Source organism: Ictalurus furcatus, chromosome 11 (genome assembly GCF_023375685.1).
Source record: "Ictalurus furcatus strain D&B chromosome 11, Billie_1.0, whole genome shotgun sequence".
Classification (NCBI taxonomy): Eukaryota; Metazoa; Chordata; class Actinopteri; order Siluriformes; family Ictaluridae; genus Ictalurus; species Ictalurus furcatus.
Window position 1 is genome coordinate 20,546,764 of NC_071265.1, and position 23,614 is coordinate 20,570,377.

Here is a 23,614-nt window from a genome sequence, read left to right on the forward strand (position 1 = left end):
ACTGTTGCCTCATAGTTCCAGGGCTCCCAGTTTCAATCCTGAGCTTGGGTTAATGTTTGGTGTTTCACATGTTAACTTCATGTCTGTGTGGGTTTCCTTGGGATTCTCTGGTTTCCATCAATGTCAAACCAAACAATGCTTGTATGTGAATTGGTAACACTAAATTGCTTGTAGTGTACACAGTGTCCTTTGATGGACTGGCATCCAATCCAGGGTGTATCCCTGCCTCGTGCCAGGAAAGGCTTGGGATCTACTGTGACCCTGATCAGGATATAGTGGTTACTGAAGATGCGTGATGAATATTCACTCACTATTTTTGTCCATGATATTTTTTTCCCTCTTGCTTGCAGTGCCCCCGTGAGCTGCCCGTTGATTGTTCAGGAGATAAAAACTGCTTAATGTCTTTCTGTGCTTTTCTGAACAAATTTTTTTTTTTTTTGGAAGAAGCACTTTTTTTATTCTATTCTTGTGGTGATTTGGGGGGGGGGTGCCTAGTGTGAAAGCAGCCTAAGGAAAACCTAGTCCCATGTACACATGAGGGAGCTCTATCGTAAAGCTGTGAATCACCAGCTGGTTAAACCAGTCTGACACGAATGCAGGATCAGAGATGTGAACAGTGTACAAACCATTCACCAAGTAAATACACTATGGATTAAGGCAGGGGATTTTAAAGTAATGCCTAATATTATGTGGCATCAGAATTTCATAACCTCTGCTTTCAGTGCCAAAACTAACAAAGCAGGCTACAACATTAAAATTCGTAAATAGTATATTCGATACCAAAGCATCTTAAGCTGCTTTCAGAGAATATACCTGGAGAATAATCTTTCCAGTCTCAGTAGAACACAATTATGACTGTCTTTGGTTGGGATACAAAATATAAAACAGACAAAAACTAAAGGAGTTATAAAGGAAACACAGTTAAAGGAGCTCTTCGGTAGCATATTCAGTCCTCCCCCAAAAACGCTCTTGCTGTCTTCCTCATTGCACTAGCTCCCTCTGGTGGACACTTTTAATTAAGCTCTGTGTTCAGTACAGTACCAGACTGGTGGTGATAGGCATATGTGTGTAATGGGATCTGCTGGCCTTCACTAGGTTCTGCATGCTAGTAAGTCTGTCTCAGACCCTGCTGGTTGGTCTACAGCAGTATGCACAGCTTCTGACACTGTCCTGATCAGCACTGTTGCGTCGCCCATCAATATCCGGAGAACCTAGTCAGAGATGACAGTATAAAATCAAAGACAACACCTATTCATGTTTGATTTTGCACAAACAATCATTCTCAATTGTAGTTTCAGATTAAGCAAAAGATCCGGGCCTTCATTTATCAGTTGTGTGTATGCACAGATTACTCTGTATGTAAATTCTGTGTATGAACTTTTCAACCCAAAATGTGGGATTTATTAACATGAAAGATTGCTAATGCACGATTTCACCATACATAAGCAAAGCAAGGTGGAAAATAATGAAATCTGAACTGCTAATAATTTGAATTGTCTATGGAATCCACTGCTGATTTTCAATATATAAAAAACAGTTGTGGTTTGTACTGTGATTTGTGGACATGTTAGAAATTTCATAGCACTAAAACAGTGGTTTGTTAGCAGATAGGTGTACGCACTCCAAAAACTACTACTAACAAATTTCTATTAATTATTAGTAATTAATTTCTAAATTTCTACCATCAGTTGGACGGGGAAACAAGTTGCACAAATACAATCCCTGTGAATGTCTTTCGGTACAATGTTTTTGTTTACAGGCACATTTCAGAGAGAAACTGGGAATAAAGTGGGTATTTCTAAGCTATCACTGAGTAGAATTCTGCCCAGAGTTTTTTCTGAATTTCTCTTGGCCCAACAACAGATGGATTACCAATCTGGCCTATTTACACATTTCCATGGGCCTTTATTATGCCACACTATCACACTATCAACTGTTCAGCGAGTTAATATATACCAGGCAAAGGAATGTAAACTCTGAATCTGAAATAAATTCAGAAATGTTACTGGTGTGTGAGTCTGTGTTTATAACCACTGAGGAGTCAGTTAGGTATTAAGAGTTTTTAAATGGAGCTAGATCAGCGAATGAGAAAAAAAACACAGATAAATGTAAACCCAGTTAAAATTGGATAAAATTAATAAGAGAATTAAGATAATTAAAATGAAGGATAAGCAGTATAGAAGATGGATGGATGGATGGATGGATGGATAATTAAAATGGGCTAAAGAAGAGTGCTGTCACAGCTGGCAATGAGTTGGTCACTAATAAAATGCTGGAGTCACTTATTTTTTTAGGTAATGCCACCCTTTGTGGTGACGCCTGATATTCTCTGTGACTTGATTGGATGGGAGATGAAAAATCATGTTTCTACTATAGTGAAAATCTACATCTATCTGTATCTGTAATCTTCAAGCTTTTTCCCCATTCACACTATCTGTGACTCATTCTTTCAATTAACCTTGGTTGCAAACTTTAAGTACTTTCTCAGTAAGTAAGTATACCTTATAAATAGTGGTAAAAAATACCATATAAACACAGTGGGTTCTTTAAAGTCGTGATTAGATTTATGTAGTCGCTCATTTTGCCTATTGGGTGTTTGAGCTATGAAAATGTGGTTACATCAGGACATCCAGCAACCAGTCATATTGATTATACACAGGGGCATGACCAGGAAAAAAAAAAAAACAGGAAAAAAAAAACTGGTTGCTGGAGTTGCTCTTTAAACTCTACTCAACAGTTAATCTCCTGGACCACAACATTGCTTTTTTTCAGATGTTAATTGACAAACAGACCTTTCAACATCAAGTGGCACTATCAAGTATAACTGACCACATCACTTGCTTGACCTGTTGGATAAATCATGAGCTATCTCACCATTCTCCTCCTCTTCATTGACCTCGTCTTCTTCCAGGTGGTGCTCTTTAGCAGGGAGGAGCAGATGTCTGTGACAGGGGCTGGTGGTTGTGATTTGACTCGAGCCCTCCAGGCTGGTGCCCAGCTGTAACCTCCTCATGTGCCTCACCACGGCTGTCGCATTGAAGGCTTGCTGGAAACACACCAGCACAAGATGACAGGGATCAGAAATGATCACCTACAGTGAACTGTTAGTAGCCTTTTAATGCTGGCACTAAATGGTGCTGCTGATGTTTGGGTTATTTTAATTCACCATTAGACATACAGTACTTAGATGTTTATTTTATGACATCTGCATTATCGGTTCAGCAAAAAAACAAAAACATTTCCAATCATTACTTTTCCAACAAAAATTTAATGTAACAGAAAAATGTTTTTATCAGTAAAGAAAGTAACTAAGACTTTTGGAAACTACTGTATGCTTGGCAAAAATACCTTTTTATGTTTGTCTTTATGCTTGTAAATTGTTAACAAGGATGTTTTAATTACTCTACGTATGGACATACATTCATTCGTTTGCTATCCTGTCAGAAACACTGAGCTAACACTGTCCTATGGCAGGAGTAGTCAACTAAAATTTGTACAGGTCAAGTTTAAACTTGTCTAACATTGGCAAGATTATGGATAAAAACAGACTGAATGGTGACAACGGTTACCTTTCATGCTTAACCACCATTTTGATTTAAAGTAAGTTTTGCTCACATTACCACTTTTCACTACTCCACAGACTATGAAATAGAGATTAAGGTATTTCTAAAAAAAAAAAAAATCCCACTCCCAACTGCTCCTACAGAGTTATTTTATCCAATCCTACCCATGCAGTTATTTTTGATTGTAAAAGGAAAAATGTGATATAATTGTGATATAACAAACGTCTATGTTAATTCAATCCAATAGTCCAGTGCGCTTCCTTCAGTTAAATAATTAAGATAAATGCATGTGATTAGATAAGCCAGAACTGAGAATCTGTGAAGTTTCATGTTTAGACAACTAGAGTGGCTGAACTATGGCTAGTTTTTTTCATACATTCATTGGCTCTGCTACAGTATTTTTTTCAAGTACCTCGGTCTACCAGTTGATAAACCCTGCCCAATGGCATTACTGACCAACTAAAAGAAGCTGAAAATAGCAATTTTAGCATTTTGATTAAATAAACTATTCTACAGTAATATCGGCTGTGATATTGATATTGTGATAATAGAATTACTGGTATCACAGATTCCAATAGATTACTTCAGGATCCGTATCAGCCCTACAGTCTATGCCAGTGCACCTTTAACTGCAAAGCCAAGAAGAGATTCCTGTGAAACTGAGACCGTGTAAATATATACTCACCTTCCATTTACTCTTGGCAAAGTTCTTTTTAATCTGAGCGCTAACGGACTCATGGATGTTCTTATCAAGAGCAGTGTCTCCCGAGATCCTTCAAAACACAGACAGAAAGACAGAGGGGAAGCAGGTAAGACTGATTAGTATATACAATTAAGGTTATATGTTTACATACGCCTGGCAAAATCTGCAAAATATTAATTTAACACGTAGAGACAAAACTTTCAAAAGCACTGTGAAATGAGTTTGTAGTCCTACCATGGGTGCTGTAAGGCTTGCTCACAAGTATATCTTAGCTCTGGATCTTTCTCCATTAGGTGGCATATGAAATCTTTAGCTGGAAGATGAAGATGAAATTATCAACTTTACAATGTAAAACCTCTTGATTGACTGCAACCCTGACCAGAATAAATCAGTTACTGAGGATGAATGAAAGAAAACATAAAAACATTTAGTGTCGAGGCTCAGGCATATTGCATGTTATCATAGCAATGGGCATACACTGCAGTATGTACACTTGTAAAGCAAATTGTTTGGATTCATTAAGGAAGCCACAAAAGTGACAAACAGGAGAATCACCTGAGTCTGATATATCGTCCCAGTACGGAGAATCAAACTCATATTCAGCCTTCAGGATTTGCTCAAACAGCTTGGCATCATTTTCATCATAAAATGGTGGATATCCACATAACCTGGAAAATGCATTGTGTGATAAGAAACATATTTTTGTGCTCACTAGTTTTTAAGACTTTTGAGGACCCATTTAACCAAAGTACTTTGTATTGAAATACATCCATAGCCTACACATGTATAGTAGTGTATAGGTACAGCAATATTGTGTCAATTACCAAGACTTATAGTGGTGTGGGAAATTATTCAGACCTCTTTCGTTTTTGCACACTTTATTATTTTATTGATTTCATTAAAAAATTATTCAATTTATTGTTTTTCCCCATCAGTCTACACACAAAAGTTTTAAGATTTTTTTATTTATTTATTTATTTTTGCAAATGTATTAAAAATCAAAAACTGAAATCTCTCCATTTACAGTCATGGGAAAAAATAAATACACCCCATGGAAATTGTTTTTGTTTTTTTTAACATATTGGGACAAGCAAACATCTGAGCCTCTTTGAAATAGTGCCTATTAATAGAGTTGATACATAAAATTGACATTTTGTAGTAATTTTCACAATTTTCTCAAAAAACAACAAAACCCAACAAAAACAGATCAGTCATATTGAAAAAGTAAGTACACCCCTACATTTATCACAAATTCAAATACATAAAATTAGAAACAGGTGTTCAAAATGCCAGTGATTAGAACCTGCTTAGGGAGTGCAGATGGAACCTGTCTTATTTATACCCCTCTCATATCTAGCGTATGGTATGCACGCTTTTCAGTTTTCATTGACAGTGACTTTGTTTACTTTGGACACGTGTTTTTGTTATGATTATGTTCTGTCTCCGCCCCTGTTTAGTCACTGGTTGTTTTCCAAAGGTGTGTCAATATTGTTTTCAGCTGTCCGTGTTTACTCATGATCGTTTCATGTTTCATATTATTGACCTTGTTTCCCGTTTCCTCGTTTTGATTGTAGCCTCACCCTATTTATGCCTGTTTGTAGATCGCCTGACCTTTTGCATGTTATTAGACCTCGCTTTGGATTACTGTTTTGGATTTGTCTGCCCACATCTCCTTTAATAAAAATTCTTATCTGCATTTGCATCTGTCCTTAACTCCATTACGTAAGTATGTGACATGTGTGTTGTAATCATGCCAAGATCTAAAGAGTTTTATAAGGCCTTCATGAGTCTAGCAAGGGATTTAAAAACATCTCCAAATTATTTGAAATACATTTGAAATACATCATTCCACTATAAGAAAAAATAATCTACAAATGGCCCAGATTTCAAATGACTGACAATTTGTTCAGGACCGGTCGTCTCAAATTCAGCACAAGAGCAGACCGTCTGATGCAAAAATAAGTCTCCAAGAACCCCAAAATTTCATCACAAGATCTGCTAGTAACTCTTGCAACTGTTATTGTCAAAGTGCATGCTTCTACAGTCAGAAAGAGATTGCACAGATTTGACCTGCACGGGAGGTGTGCCAGAAAAATGTTTTTACTGTCAAAAAAGAACATTAGAGCAAGACTACAGTTTGCCAATGAGCATATACTGTAGGAAAAAACCAGGCCTTTTGGAATAATGTGCTCTGGAGAGAAGAATCAAAGATAGAGTTGTTTGGTCACAGTAACAACAGACATATTTGGCACAGACCAAAGACAGCTTTTCAGGAGAAGCACCTCATACCAACTTGAAGCACGGTGGTGGAAATGTTATGTTTTTGAGTTGCTTCGCTGCTTCAGGGACTGGACAGCTTGCATTCATTGATTCAACCACAAATTCTGCATCATATCAAAGAGTGCTTGAAGATAATGTGAGGCCATTTGTCCAAAAGTGGACCTTTCACTAGGATAATGATCCTAAGCACACTAGCAAATCCACCAAGGAATGGCTCAAAAAGAAGAACTGGAGGGTTATGGAATGGCCTAGTCAAAGCCTGGATTTAAATCCCATTGAAATGTTATGGGGGGATTTGAAAAGTGCAGAACATGATAGAAAATTCCAGCAAGCTGATGTCAGAGACTGGTGGACAGTTATGCAAAACACCTACAAGAAGTTATTTCTGCTAAAGGGGGCAATACTACCTTCTGAGGCCAAGGGTGTACTTACTATTTCCACAGAAGAATATCACATCTATTGATATTTCTTTTGAATAAATGATTGAAAAATTATTTTTCCTTGTGATTTTGTTCAAATATATCAACTTTATTAATAGACACTGTTTCAAAGATGATCAAGTCTTTGCTTGTCCAAATATGTCAAAAAAGCCAACAATTTCCATGGGGTTGTCTTATTTTTTCACATGACTGTATGCGGTTTGTGCGCATGTAGACACCCACTCACAAAATGTAAGAAATAACCCCTATGGACCAGCAGTCCACTGCTTTGCTGTAGGGTTTCTGAGCCAGAACCTCAGGAGCTGATAAAGTGAGAAAGAAACAGAGAAAATGTTGAGTGTCCAGATGCCCTGCTGCTGTCAATATACACTCTATAATCATTTTCACTTCTGAAGAGTAGCAGCAAAGAGCTGGGGCATTGAGAGCACTTCTATAGCACTAACAACCTCACTCAACTCCCCTTGATTATCGAGCATTCAGCAAAATTCTGAATAAAGCTGAGAGAGACAGAGAGCTCTTTATCATACCCACATATCCAGGCGTTCCACAGGCAGTTGACATCACAGTTCCAGAGTCCTCGATTTTTGACAGTCCAAAGTCACTTATCATGATGTTAGAGTCTTCATCCATGCTATAATACAGAAGGTTCTCTGGCTGCACCCAGTCAGAGGAAGAAAACAAAGAGTGAAACAGTGAAATTATGGCTTTAATATTTTTTAAAATTATTATTATTGTTTTTGTTTTCTATATTAGACTCTGTTTTCATTTGCAATCAGTTTAGCATTTCAGTTTTGTTTTGTTTACATGAGCTATGTCATTTCATTTTTTCATTTTAAAGTTGACCCTTTCGTGGATGGAGACCTTGTCATTGTGAAGGGGCTTGTGTACTTTGATGAACCTCAGGGCTATGTTGCTGGGAGCTTAATGCTCCCAATGGGGCCACCCTTTTTGAACAGATCTGTTGTTAGAGGCAGACAAAGAGTAATCTAAGAAAAAAACTATGAAAGGTACAGAAATACTAACTGTACCCTAACCAGATCAGGGTTACAAGGACCTACCCATGGAGCCAGGTCTGGGGGTAGTGTCTGTAGGCAAGTGACTTTTTACCAGGACACCCATGTCATCCAATTGGACTCAGTCTGAAATGGCAGTGTGAAACTAACTTTTGGGCTGACCACCTGCAAGATGAAGGCTGAGAGATTTGGCCAGTTTTTAGAGTGAAAAAAAGAGGACTAGAAGGAATAGGGAAATCGCACTCCTCAGGCTCTCTGGAAAAGTCAGTGCCAGGGTTCTGGCATTCTCCATCTGATAGTCACACATAAGATTGAACCTAAATTTAAACTTAACATTTCCAGGAATGCAGTTACACTTGCAGATAGACAATACTACAGAGGTGTTTTATATCCACTACAAAGGAGGCCACAAATCTCCAGTGATGTAGAGGTGGGCAGACACAGTAGAAATGCAAGCCTGTGTCCAGAGATCACAAACTGCAGTGGTTCCACATTGGGACTTGGTGCTAGGCAGTTTGTATAACTTGCATGGATATAGTGTTGGTTAGATGATAGTTTACATGGCTATTTGCTGGCCATCATTATAACCAGGATAGTTCCCAAATTGTACAGTCAGTACACAGTGTCTGTGTTAATGGCCAGAATTCAAAGACACCATGCTGTGGCATAAGCCAGCATTACTCCCAGAGATATTGACCTACTGTACTTACGGAAAAGACTGCACCCAGGCCAGCCCTTTGTCCAGGGAGGGCTCTCTAGCACTCTCTCTGTGCTTATGTGCTTTGAGAGGTACCATAAAACCTGTCTAAAGACAGGTTGCACACACATACTGGAATGGACAACAAGAGGTGCCTTCTTTCACCAAGAGGAGTGTCATTGACAGCCATTTCTAAAATGGAGATATGGAATTCACAATTTACCTTCACCAGCTTCTACAAGATAATGTGTCAAACCCACAATTTCTGTGGTGAGTTGAATGACTCACTCCCTTGAGTGAGTTCCTTCAATCAGGAAGAGTATCTGGCTCTCGGTCATTCTAATCCTCAATATAAAACAGCACTGGTATTTTGAGTAATTTCTTCCTCAACAGAGTACATTAATAAGACTTTGAACAAGCCTCACTCTTAACTAAGATCATAATCAGTGCCTGAATCTCACCTCCAATAGAATGCAGTAGCAGTACTTTAAGTGATTCTTGTCCTCATTTAAGTACAGTATTGAGTGATTCGCATCTTGAATAAAATACACTACATTAATAATACATTGAGTGATTCTCATCATAATCACCACTTCAGTGGATCTCACCCTCAATAAGGATCAGTAAAATGCTTCAATGACTATTCTATCAATATTGTTCCACCTTGAGTGAAATTCTTAAAATGGACCAATATCAATGCTTTGAGCAGTCATCATTACCCATACAAAAAGATGTCAGCACGTATTGTAAACACTGTCCAAGGAATGCACTGTGCAGGGAATGAATCAGGAAGTGTTATGAACCCTTGTGACAACTTTGTTATGCGATATCCATTAGCTCCAGAAGAAAAACAGAAAGGAAGCATCACAGTAGGTTACAAATGGACCATAGTTCCACAACTAAGTGGAGGACTGCCAGACCATCTGGGTCATTTGAGTTGATGTGAATGACCAGAGGACAAGTGTGTGTTAGAAGTGGCCTTTTATATCTGTCACTATCATGAGATGATGACTTTGCAATTAGTACTCGACTTGGAAACAAGCACACAGGAAAACTCCACTAGTTCCAGAAGGAAACCACCCTGGCAGTCCTCTAATTAGTGGACATAACTATGGTTACATATGTAACCTATCATTTTTGCATTATTGTGAACTCTGTTACTTTAGTTGAAATATCATGGCAACCTTACCTTTAGATCTCTGTGCACAATGCCCACATCATGCAGATATTTCACTGCATCTAAGATCTGATGAATGAGTTTACTGGCATCTCTCTCTGTGTAGAAACCCTTCTCAACAATTCTGTCAAACAGCTCTCCACCAGATACCCTAGAGACACACAGACACACAAATGCACAAAATAGGTAATGGATTCTAATAATTGCAGAGCACTCTAGATTAAAAAATTCTTAAGACTCACAATTGCATGACCAGGTACAGGTGTGTCTGACTCTCAAATATGTCCTCCAGTGAAACAATGTTCTTATGTTTTATCCTGCAACAGACAGACAGGTAGATAAGATGTTTTTTTATTGATCTTCACCTGTGACATCAAGGTATTCAGATTTCTTGTCATGGCCATGATCATGCAGAACTAACATATTTATGTATTCAACCTGGCTCTCTTCTCTCAAATAATCTACCCCACCACTACTTTTGCTTTACTTCCTTTGTGAAGCATTTAATACTTTGATTAAATGCATTTTATCATTGCATTTTCTAAATGTGCTGCCATTTTAACTATATCTTGCTTGAGAGTGAAATCCCAGTTCTCACAAGGTTGGTTGATATAATTAATTAATTATTCAATTTTTAAAAAATATATTTATAATGTGCCATGTACACATTTATATTTCATTTAGCATGTCTGACTTTTTGCTTTTTTGAAAAGAAAGAGATGTAGTAGGTGCCTCAAACACACTGCTGCCAATATTTATTTGTGCTCTAAGTTCTTATGTTGTTCCATTCCTCATTTACCCTCACTTCATTTCCTTTTCTTAATATTGCAGCCTTGTTCAGTTGCCTTTATTGGTATGTACCACAGCCCCTAATCTGTTTACTTCCTTCCCCTAATTTCTCTCCCTCGCCATCTCCCTGTCTTTAATTACAGTATTTCTCACAGCATCAGTTAACTAACATTCTCTCCCTCTCTCTATTTCTCTCTCTATCTCACACACACAGTCACACACACAGTCACACACACACACACACAAACTGTTTCTATCTTTCTGTCTATTTTGCCTGACCCCCTTTACTCTTTTTCTCCTCCCCTTCAATGAAGTGCTGTGGGAACCCTCCATACCATCTCAACCCCAGTGTGTGCTGTTTCCCCAGCAACAGAGACACTAAAAATAGTCCTGTCTCCAATACTCCTGACATTTCTGGTGCATGCTTCCTCCAGTTCTACAAGGCAACACCACACTGTTTACCCCTGACATGTGCTCTTACAACAGCTTGTCTCTCCAGAGTCGAGCTTTACTGGCCTTAAATGAAACAGCATGAGGACCCATATTAAGTAACATAATTATTACATTACTCAAAAAACATCATTATCACAATCTCAGAACTGCTACTTTTATTTGTAGCTGGTAACCACAATCAAGACATGTTTTCAACCATTGCCATCCTTGAAACTAGCGCATCTCCACAGACAGTATATGGTACATCTCAGATTGCCTCCTCAGACTGTTATGCTGTACACCTCTGCTTTAAAAATGTGCTCCATCATGAATAATAGTCACTGCCTAGAGATAATCAACTGTTAAATTTGTTCTGTCGCTTTATGAAACACACTCATATAACATCTTATTTACGTGCGTGTTTTTTATTACATTCTTCACCTGTGTAGCACAACTATCTCATTCTCAATACTGTTCTCTTTGCCCTCCAGTGCTTTCTTGGGGATGCACTTGACAGCAACGAGGCGCTGAGTGCTCTTCTCCTCAGCCAGCACCACCTCGGAGAATGCCCCGCTGTAAAAGAAGCCAAGAAGAGGGGGAAGGAAACAGCTCATGTGAGACCAGTTCTGCAGTTATGATTGTGCTTGGTTTGGATAATAGAGCTGAATGTGGGGACTGCATTAAAGGATGACAAAGACAGACAGATCTGCTTTATATCAGTACTGAAATATCTGCTGGCTGTATAAAAAGTGGCAAATCAGAACTGCTGCAAATGAAGGAGACTTCCAATTTCCAATTCCATGGTTTAAGCAGTGGCATTGATTGCCACTGCTTAAATACCTCCAACCGATAAAGAGTTAACAGCGTGAAATGAACACCTATAGTGTTAAACTGGTCTCAGATGGATGCTGCATTTTATCACAGTTTCACATAAAAAGCTGTAGGTGATAATATAATTCTAATAACTTTACTCTGCATGCAATGAAAACCCTTGTATTGCTGGAAAATTTTTATATCATCTCTGTTCAGAAAAAAAAGGACACAATAAATAACCATGTCAGATTATTATATAGCCACTTTGAATAAACAAATGGGTGGATAAAATATACAATGTGGTGTATCTATTCTGTACAATCATGACTTATACTTTTGTTTGTTAATTTTTATTTTACATAAAGCACAAATAATAAAGAGCTTTGTTGAAATTTTGCATGTATGTGTCTTTTTTTTTGTAGTACAGGCTGATGTTCAGTGCTGTCAGGCTCTGCAGCATGAAAGACTGTAATGTGTTCAAACAGTGGTGCTCTCCAGAGAGACACGGACACAGGTGCATACCTTTACGTGATCAGTAGGACCAAAGTCTAATGTGGAATTTTAGCTTGTTACTCAGAATATGATTGTGCGCATGCATTTTGGAATTTTATGCATAAGTTCATCTACTTACAATAAAATAATAGGATAGTATAGAAATTGTATAGACATTTCTTAGTTAACCTTTGCATAAGCCATGAAAACAGCTCTGCCTCTACAGCAGAAATTCATAGATAATGACCTTGGCCACAGATACACGGACGAACAAACACACAAGCAGTAAAAAGAATAAGGAAGTAAGTGTGTGTGTGTGTGTGTGTGTGTGTGTGTGTGTGTGTGTGTGTGTGTGACAGGGCTTGTTAGATTATGATGGACAGAGTTACTGTATTAACACACGAGAAGAATCCTCAATGACCTCTGTTTGAAGATGACCTCTGTTTTTTGATTCAATAAACCTTCATTCTCTTACGTTTTGCACCTTTATGGAGTGAAAAACTGCTTACTTCACCACTTGAAGTGTTTGGCCTGAACCCATTTCTGATTTTAACTTTTTAACTTTAAATTGAAAAATTTGCTAGTATAAACATTCATCACTAGTTTTGTTTACCGATCATACATTATACTGAACGGCATTGCTGACTTAATGCAGCTTTGTAATTCATTATGTGTGGTCAGGACAGATAGCTTTACATCTGTTTACACAGCAAACATCCTACAAACATCCTGGTGGACCTTGAGAACTGCTTTAGCCACCAGACATTTTTATTATGATGCTGCTATAGGCCTACTTGACTTTGACTGAACTAGTGTTGGTGGTTGCATGTCCCATTTAGAGGAAACAAAATTAATTATTAATTTTACATTGTTATCTTTTTTTTTTTTTATCTCCAATGGCCTGAAATGGTAGCTCACTGAAATGTATAGTGCAGATAAAGTGTGTGTGTGTGTGTGTGTGTGAGTGAGTGAGTGAGTGTGAGTGTGTGTGTGTGTGTATGTGTGTGTGTGAGAGAGAGAGAGAGAGAGAAAGAGAGAGAGAGAGATAGCTGCAGCTCATATCTCACTGAAAAGAAGGGAAATTATTGAGATCTGGGGTGATGGTACATGACTAAGATTTCTTAGCATTTCTTAGATTTTATTTATTTTTACTCGTTCAGTGATCATATATTTTACTATGATGTATGAAATCCAAAAATATTTGTAGGCTGCACTTTGTATGTAGGATTTACCCTTGAAATGTCGCTGGGGTACTATTCTCCCCATGGCAAATCCCAAAATGTCCACACACACACTAGAACAGTTGGGTCTGTTCAAAAAGAGAACTACAGAACTAGCAGGATCGTTGCAGATTGACCTTTCAGCATATGATGAAATTGCCGATATGACTAAAGTCATTCAACATTGTTTAATACTGAAGGTGACTGGAGCAATTAATCACTATGAGTGTTACTCCTACACTCATGCCCATGTTCATCTATTCTTACCTCCATTTTATTTACTTATTTATTTCTGGTTATTGTGGTTACTGCAATTACAATTGACTGGTGGCTCATTCAAGGTGTATTCCCAGCTCTCACCCAGTGTTCCAGGTTCAGGCTCCAGATCCACTATGACCCTGACAAGTTACTGAAGATGGATGAATGAATGAATGAATGAGTAACTTATAAGTATTCTTGATTCTAGTTTCCAAATAATCCACGAGTACTTCAAATATTTCCTTACTCTAGTATACCTCATGGTGGACTAGGCTAGGGTAAAATTTGAGTTCATTAACCTTACATAATGAACAACTCAATTATAAAATCACAGTCTTATCATGTATAGAAATAAGCCACCACAACTGATGCAATTTTTATTTCTATTATCAATACTATATGTTAATGTATAATTTAAAACAAAACAAAACAAAAATAAACCAGATCAATGTACTTCATTATCTATGGTTTTCTAATTGGTTAAGAACATACAGTGAATACTGTATCTTTCTCTTAGAAACACCTGGCAGACTGTTTCCACAGTGGGGCTTTGCAGGCGATATCAGAAAAGACATATCATATATCATTACCTAATCCCCTAAAAAACAAACTTTGGTCTCTACAGCTACCATTAGAACCCTAGGAGAAATCTCCAATACACTCACCAGGGCAAACAGTCCTCTATGACCCAATCGTGATTGTTCCATAAACATACTGAGTTCTCTAATTGGCATAAAAGGCATGTCCGAAATCTGAGAGCTTTGTGAGATCCTAAAGCTAAACGGTCCACACAAATTGTTTCCTAAAATGTCCCTAACAGAAGAAGCACTGCCAGTTAAACACCTCATATGGAGTTTTTACTTAAATTCTCCTTTGTCTTTATCTAGACAAAACAAACTGTTGGATTATCTGGCAGACGAAAACAACCTTTCTAAAATAAATCAATTGAGTCCACTCAGTTTATTCATGTGCCAGTTTATTACGAATCTTTAGAAAAAAGAAGAGGCTTTCTGCTGAGTGAAATCCTCTGAAGTGAGCCAGGCGAGGATTCTGAGAAAATCCATGACGTGGTATGATATTGTATGAGCCTCTAAAGGGAAGGACACAGCAAGGTGCTCCCTCAGAGATTAAATTATATGTAAAGCAGCACTAATATGTGAAACTAAATGTGCAGAGCTGATTTAAAAGGATTTCCGATCACAAATTGCTATTCTGGTTGGACAGAGGTACTAAACACCTCTGAAAAAACTGATATTCAACCAAACAATTTGCCAAACCAAACTTCAAGACTAAAATAATTACTGAGGACCCATAAACTCTTCCTATACACTCTTTCTCAACCTCTGGTGCTCTCTCTGTCTTTGTGTTTCTGCTGATAGTGCATATCTATCTCATCCTACTCCCATTTGTAGGACTATAGCACAACCAGCCACACCTTCACATCACCTATCTAAGGTTTAAAATAATCAAATGCACCAGAATGTAAACATGATGACTGCATAGCAATTAATACAATGTATAGTTCAAGAAGAATGCTGCCAATAGCAGTGAGTGCTAAAAGATTTTCATAATACAGAAGACATGAACAGACCTGTTGGATGCCTACACATTTGTGTAGGAGGAAAATACATCTCAGCCCAGCTAGCAATGGGACAAGGTTACCAGGTCTGTGGTTTTCCTCTGAAACTGGACTATTTATAACTTGCTGTTGTGTGTAGTTTTTTTTTTTTTTTGTCTTTGGGATGTTTTAAATAATTTTTTTTATTTATATGAATGTTTTGCAAACCAAATACGTGATCTACAGATTTTTCATGTAAACAGAAATTTCATCATTCATTCATCTTCAGTAACCACTTATCAGGGTCATGGTGGATCCAGAGCCTATCCTAGGAATTGGATGTGAGGTGGAAATACACCCTGGATGGGATGCCAGTCCATTGCAGGCATACACACATACAAAAACAAACACACTCATTCACACCTGAGGCAATTTAGATTAGCTTGTCCACTTACATGCATGTTTTTGGATGTGGAAAGAACCTGGAGAAACCAAGAAAATCACATAGACATGGGCAGAACATGCACAGAAACATTACATGGACAGTAACCTGAGCTCAGGATCAAACTGAGGAGCTGCGAGGTGGCAACACAACACACTGCACCACAACATACAGTCATGTGAAAAGATAAGTACACCCCATGGAATTTGTTGGCTTTTTTGACATATTTGCACAAGCAAACATTTGATCATCTTTGAAACAGTGCCTATTAATAAAGTTGATATACTTGACAAACCCAGAAGGAAAATAAGCTTTTTCAGTCATTTATTCAACAGAAATACCAATATATGTGATATTCTTCTGTGGAAAAAGTAAGTATTCCCTTGGCCTCAGAAGCTAGTATTGCCCCTTTTAGCAGAAATAACTTTTTGTAGGTGTTTTGCATAATTGTCCACCAGGCTTGCTGCAATTTTTGACCACTCTTTCATGCAATATTCTTTCAGTTGCAAGATGTTCGAGGGTTTTCTTGCATGTACTGCATGTTTCAAATCCCCCCACAACATTTCAATGGGATTCAAATCTGGGCTTTGACTAGACCATTCCATAACCCTCCGTTTCTTCTTTTCAGCCATTCCTTGATGGATTTGCTAGTGTGCTTAGGATCAGTGTCCTGTTGAAAGGTCCACTTTCAGTTCAACTTCAATTTTCGGACAGATGGCCTCACATTATCTTCAAGCACTCTTTGATATGATGCAGAATTCATAGGTGAATCAATGAATGCAAGCTACCATGAGTCCATGAGGCAGCAATGCAACCCCAAACCATAACATTTGCACTACCGTGCTTCACAGTTGGTATGAGGTGCTTCTCCTGAAAAGCTGCCTTTGTTTTGTGCCAAATATTTCTGCTGTTACTGTGGCCAAACAACTCTATCTTTGATTCTTCTCTCCAGAGCACAGTATTCTAAAAGGCCTGTATTTGCCTATATGCTCATTGGCAAACTGTAGTCTTGCAAAGGCTTTTTCCTGGCATGTCTCCTATACAGGTCAAATTTGTGCAATGTCTTTCTGATTGTAAAAGCATGCGCTTTGACACCAACATGTGATGAAACTTTGGGGTTCTTGGAGACTTCTTTTTGCATCAGGCAGTCTGCTCCTGGGATGAATTTGCAGTCGTTTGAAATCTATGCCATTTGTAGATTATTTTCCTTACAGTGGAATGATGTGTTACAAATAATTTGGAGATCTTTTTAAATCCCTTGCCAGACTCATAGGCATCCACAACCTTTTTTCTAAAGGCCTTCTAGAACTCTTTACATCTTGGCATGATGACACCACACATCTCAATAGCAAATGGAACATCATACACTAGATATGAGAGAGGTATAAATAAAACAGGTTCCACCTGCACTCCCTTCTAATCACTGGCACCCAATCTTGAACACCTGATTCAAATTATATGGATTTGAAGGTGTGATAAATGTAGGGGTGTACGTATTTTTCCATGTGACTGATCTAGGTTTTTTTTTTTTTGTTAATTTTAATTGTGAAAATTACTACAAAATATAAATTTTATGTGTCATTTGAAAGAGTGTATCAACTTTATTAATAGGCACTGTTTCAAAGAGGATCAAATGTTTGCTTGTCCAAATATCCAAAAAAAAAAACCCCAAAAAAACAATTTCCATGGGGTGTATTTCTTTTTTCCCAGGACGTATGCATAGTTAGTTACATATTTACTGCATGTGGGCTTACAATGTAATGAATTGACAGATAAAACATGTATATATGCAGTAGTACTAAAAAAATAGCAGTTTTGGTGTCATCAACCAGTGGGCTATATTCGAACCGGCCTGATTCATCCTGATGCCATACTTCTGTTTGGAGTTCTCGTCACCTGAAAATCCCTCACTGCTGCTAAGATGGCCCCACAAGGACAACCTAAAGATCACCATGAGATTACTGTGGATGGTACCACATAGAAACCATAAAGATGGCTGTGGATGTTCTTCTTTGGATAGCCTAAGGATTGCAATTGAAAGAGAACAGTTTGCACTCAAGGCTCAATCACTGAACAGTTAATAACTTTAGTTTGATACAATAGACTTTACTTTAAAACTATAATGAATTTAGAAATTACTCTGATGCTCATACTCATAAGTAACTCATAAGCACATACAGTTGTATAGTATACAGTATACAGTTGTAGATAGCACTATCTGGTGTCACCAAGATGAGGATAGGTTGCATTTTGTGTCTTGTTTGTTTCAAGGTTTCTTTATGATGTCATTTCAGGGAGTTTTTCCTTCCCATTGTTGCCTCTGGCTTGCTCATTATCGCTAACTTTATAAATGTAAAATTTATATCCGGAATTTATATATTTCTTTAAAGCTGCTTTGTGAGAATGTCCATTGTTAAAAGCATTTTACAAATAAAATTGAATTGAATTGAATTTTATGTTAGTTTTGAGTGGTTTTGTTACACCATCCTGACAACCCTGCAATGAGGTATAAACTGAAGGCACTAGTGGAGGCTGGCCATAAACAAACATGCCTAAATTTAGAAGCTCTGCAATTGTCATCTGAACAGTCATCATTGGTCCTGGAAGTGACACCCAACCACAGTGGCAACTTAATGAATACATGTACGTGTGTGTTGGTGTGGTTGTATCTTCATAGCTTAATTTAATAACTTCTACCCCAAGCCGTGGCCAGAAGACAACAGCATGTCCTACACCCTACATTCTGCAATTCTGCATCCCCCTGTAACTTTGCACTGCTAGTCACTGGTTGAGATCCAGAAAAAGCTAGTATGGGGGGAAAAACAACAAGCACCAACATGGACGAATGCTCAGACACACACATATACACACGCACGTACATACATGGCGTTTTTCTGTCTCATATGTCCTCATGCAGACGCTAACAAGCTGTGAGGATGCAGAGTGAAAGTGACAGAAAATGGGTACTCGCCCACACACATTGCAGTATAAATATAGCCACAGTAACTGAGGGCCAGTGCAGTGTTCAGGAGAATTGTGAGTGTGTCCTGTCATCTGTAAAGCATCAGAGTGCTGAGAGCAAGCTTCAGCTTCACTAATCATAATAAGCAAAGTGCCAACATGTACCCCAATACAGAGTGATAGGAGGCTGCTCCAGCATTGGAAATATTACAAAAGTAATACAGACCCTTATAAAACCAGAAAATAATGTTTTGACATCTCTATGCACTGCTGCATTATCCTGCTATGCATGCAACGCTTGTGAGCATGGTTCACTGACTGAACCATAAAAGCATCACTTCCTTAATCCTAATTTGTGTAATTGTGATTCCAAATCTGACTCTCAAACAGGACTGCAAACTTCAGGATGCTGAAGGCTCAGAACAGAATCACTTCACTTGAAAAAAATGATGGAAGGAGATGACATAGTTATTTGGAGTTGTAACCAAATTTAACATGATTTATTTCATGAAACACTCACGTTCCCAGAACTTCTTTGAAGTCATAATTTTCCTTGATGTCAGTTGTCTTCTTTTTCCACCCTTTTCCTTCCTCTAAGGGCATTGTACAGTTGGGCTGATGCTCCACTGGGATACTGAATAGAGAGGATTTAGGATAGCCCAGTGGATAACACAGGGAGCGAGAGCAACATGAGAGCATGAGAATGAGAGCATGAAAGAGTAAGAGGCAGTAACACTAGCACATCACATCAACAATCTATGTCAATTTACATCATATTGTATGACATAAAATTATATAGATAGGATTCAGGATTGAGTACCATTCATGTTATGATTTCTTTGACCAGAGCTGTTCGAAACCCCTGATCTCCACATTTTAGTTCTGAGGTGAGTTTTATTTTTAGGGGCTTGATTACACCACCACCAATTCCTGAATAACTTTAACAGCCAGGAAGAAAGTGGCCTCATTTTATCAAGCTAATTTATCCAACTTAATGCTGTCTTGCTTTTTGCAATGTATTACATTTCCTCATGGGTCTATTGGATGGGTTCAGGTTCAAGGTGCAAATAACCCACAAGAAAAACAGCATGAATTAGATCTGAAAGCTCTCAGAGCTTAGTCTGAGTGGAAGGTTGACTGGGGATACGAGACTCTCTAATATGCATTGAACAACCATGCATAACTGAAACTTGATCCATGCAGGGATTTTGATCTCTGTGAAGCTGTGGAAGGCTTTGTAGGCCTACACAATATGTTGAGTAGGTGTGCCATATCTCAAGATATGGCACAGTAATTCTTTTTTTTTCTTAAATAGCATTTTGCATCATGCTGCACATCCGTGGTGCTGTTTTGCATCATTTGCACCATACATTACATTAATCATTCATTTTCCCCGGAGTTAATACTCCAGCATTGCTTTGACACTCATCACATTTACTCAGAAGACTTGTGTATATAAGGCTACAGTTGCAATCAAAATTATTCAACCCACATTGCAAATCAGGTTTATTGTCAAATTTACAGACTTTCAGCTGTTTGCAATGAACAAATCAAACAAAAGAAATTGAAATAGTTCAACACAATGAATGGTTCAAGTGGTTTCCCGCAAATTCAACTGAAAATATGACTTATAATGACTTCTCCAGTTTCAAAATTATTCAACCCCTTCATGGCAAGCATCTTTAGTACTTAGTAGAGCACACTTTTGCTGTTATGACCTGCTGCAAATGAGATGCACAGCCAGACACCAGCTTCTGGAAGCGTTCCTAAGGAATCTTAAATCATTCCTCATGATCAGTGGTCTCCAGTTCAGTAATATTCTTGGGTTTGCGTGCTGCAACCGCCTTCTTCAAATCCCACCAGAGATTTTCTATGGGGTTCAAGTCAGGTGACTGTGATGGCCCTGTAGAATCTTCCAGGACTTCTTCTGCAACCAAGCCTTGGTGGAATTTGAGGTATGCTTGGGATGAATGTCCTGTTGGAAGGTCCAATGACGTCCAAGTTTCAGGTTCATCACAGACGATATGACTTTTTCTCCTAGGATTTCCCAATACTTCAATGAATCCATCTTGCCTACCACACGCTGCAGGTTTCCAGTGCCAGAGGATGCAAAACAGCCCCAGAGCATCACCGAGCCACCACCATGCTTGACTGTGGACAGAGTGCTCTTTCTTCATTCTTCTTCCTCCAGACATACCGCTGATCCATCGTGCCAAAAAGTTCCAGTTTTGTTTCATTGCTCCACAGAACAGAATCTCAAAACTCAAAGCTTATTTATATGATTTTGAGCCGACTTTTCTTGTGCTTTTGGGTCAGTAGTGGTGTACGTCTTGGAGTTCTGGCATGGAAACCTTCTGCGTTTAGTATTACTGTGCTCACTGAAACCTCAGTGCCTGTTGCCACCAAGTCTTGCTGCAGGTCTTTTGCAGTCACTCGAGGGTTTTTCACAACCTGCCTTCTCAGAAATCTGATTGCAGCCATTGATAGCTTCCTTTTTCTGCCCCGTCCAGGTATTTCATCCCTAGCCAGTTCAGGTACTTCATGTGTTCCAGCTCAAGCACACCTGGTGCAACTAATGAAGCCCTTGATTAGTTGCATCAGGTGTGCTTGAGACAACACCGGTTTTGCATATTTGTGATGTTGTGAGTGATTCTATTCAGGGGGATGAATAATTTTGAAACTGGATAAATCATTATAAGTTGCATTTTCAGTTGAATTTGGTGAAAGCACTTGCAGCATTTGTTGTGTTGAACTATTTCAATTGCTTTTGTTTGATTGAAAATCTGTCAATTTTGACAATAAACTTGATATGCCGTGTGGTTGAATAATTATTATTGCAACTGTATCCAATACTATGTTTTATAATTTTGTACTGAATATCCATCCATCCATTTTCCATAACACTTATCCTACACAGGGTCACGGGGAGCCTGGACCCTATCCAGGGGACTCTGGGAACACCCTGGACGTGTGCCAAACCATCTCAGGGCACAATCGCACACCCATTCAACGCCTACAACGCCTGGGGGAAGAAACCCAGTGGGAAAACCCCAAAGCACAGGGAGAACATGCAAACAGGGCGGAGGCGAGAATCAAACCCCCAATATTAACTTGCTGTCGAGAGATCCATAATGTAAAGTTTGAGCCACGTCCTGCATATTTGAACAAACATGTTGCCAGATTGGGTAGTGATCCGCATATTTTTTCCTAGTGTTAATCATGCTGGACTGGAACATATGTCCTGAGTGTAGATTAGGCTGCTCTTGTTAGTTATCAAACTCTTTGCAAACATTTCTAACAACTACCATAATTACAATTCTACTTCGCCCGTTTGGGTGGTTTTGGCTCGAACATTGAAAAACGATTGCGGTTTTATTTGTTTTTCTGGCAACCTTGTGAGACGCGACTTCATGGGGTTGTGTTAAAGGAGGCGCGCGCAGGGATTCGTAGGACACAAAGCAGTGAGCGCGCTCAATGGTAATAACCCTCACTGTATAGCCCTCATACTATAAAATGCTTCAGCCTCAGGAGACACTTCTAAAGACGCAAATAGGCTACAAAAAAAAGAATAGAAAGAATAAGAATGGGGATAAACAAAAAAGCCTCGACCAAAATTGCGCCCTTGCAAACGAATAGTCCTTCAGCCACATCAAACGTCCAGTCAGGATTAAAGGATTGAGGAGTCTGCAGTGAAAAATGACGTCCAACGCCAGATAATGTATGAAACAATGACTGAACCGATGCATTGTAAACTGTGTCATGAGGCATTTTGGTTGAGACATATTTTTTTTCATCTTGGAAGCTTTTACGATTTGTAGCCTATAGTTGCGTGAGTAGCGGCGTCGTCTAAGATTGAAGAACATCATAACACCTATATTGTCATACGCAAATCTGTACACTAAAAACAGTGATTATATAAACCCAGTCGAAGATCTGGCCAATGCACCAAATCCCGCTCCCACCTCTTTAAACCCAAGTCACTTGATGGCAGGCTACACATTTCTGCGGGCAATGCGCAACCAATTTCTACAAAACTCTGGTTCCATATATTCAGGTGCAGCAATGTAGTAATGCAGCCTATGTGAGGAACCTTCCTCGTTTAGATTGCCTGCGTAAGCTATACTATGAACCCAAGTGATGCAAGGTTGACCAATGCAGGACAAAAGAATTTCGTTCCAGATTTAGGCTAGAAGCCCCAGTCTTTAGTAATTCATCCGTTCTTCTGAGAGGAAGGTGTGTGATGAGGAGCCTACCTGTTCGCCTGCTCTCGGAGCTGAATGCTTTGCAGTCTTTAGCGCTGATGTCGCGCTCGCGCTGCTCAGCCAGACCTGCTCTGACGTCACACGCGCCGCTGCAGGGATCCTAAAATCAGCAAGTTCCTCCGTCCGCACTTTTCAATGTTCCGACATCACCCCAGCTGGGGGGACAGACAACATCTGGAACAATGCGCACACAGTCTTAGAACTTGGATATACCTAGGGGACCTACACAAGACACTCACTGCTGTTCTTGTTTGAAACTTTCATAATAAATATACATTCTGCAGCAACTCAGCAAACGCAAAAACCCCTATTATTCTGCTCCATTCTGCAGCAGAACGGTTTAAAAAAAAGCTATTTATAAATGCCTGCATGCATGCATTACATATACTTTATGACCAAATGTATGTGGACACCTGACCATCATAACCCTATATGGGTCTTTCTCACAAAGTTGGAAGCACACAATTGTATAGAATGTATGCTGTACAATTACAATTTCCCTTCACTGGAACTA

The 23,614-nt window shown here is 38.8% G+C and overlaps 1 protein-coding gene across 1 annotated transcript; it reads right to left on the minus strand.

Moving 5' to 3' along the window:
* Window positions 1-797: 797 nt before the first annotated feature.
* On the minus strand, window positions 798-23,154 carry camk1a (calcium/calmodulin-dependent protein kinase Ia). The gene is made up of 12 exons (XM_053636296.1): window positions 23,092-23,154; window positions 19,359-19,472; window positions 11,536-11,667; window positions 10,116-10,190; window positions 9,886-10,024; window positions 7,514-7,640; window positions 7,213-7,288; window positions 4,822-4,934; window positions 4,501-4,579; window positions 4,249-4,336; window positions 2,875-3,046; window positions 798-1,211 (listed from the first exon to the last, which is right to left on the minus strand). Exons 2-12 carry the CDS (start codon window positions 19,439-19,441, stop codon window positions 1,120-1,122), a joined length of 1,176 nt encoding a protein of 391 aa, XP_053492271.1. The 5' UTR covers window positions 19,442-19,472; window positions 23,092-23,154; the 3' UTR covers window positions 798-1,119.
* Between the last annotated feature and the right edge of the window lie 460 nt (window positions 23,155-23,614).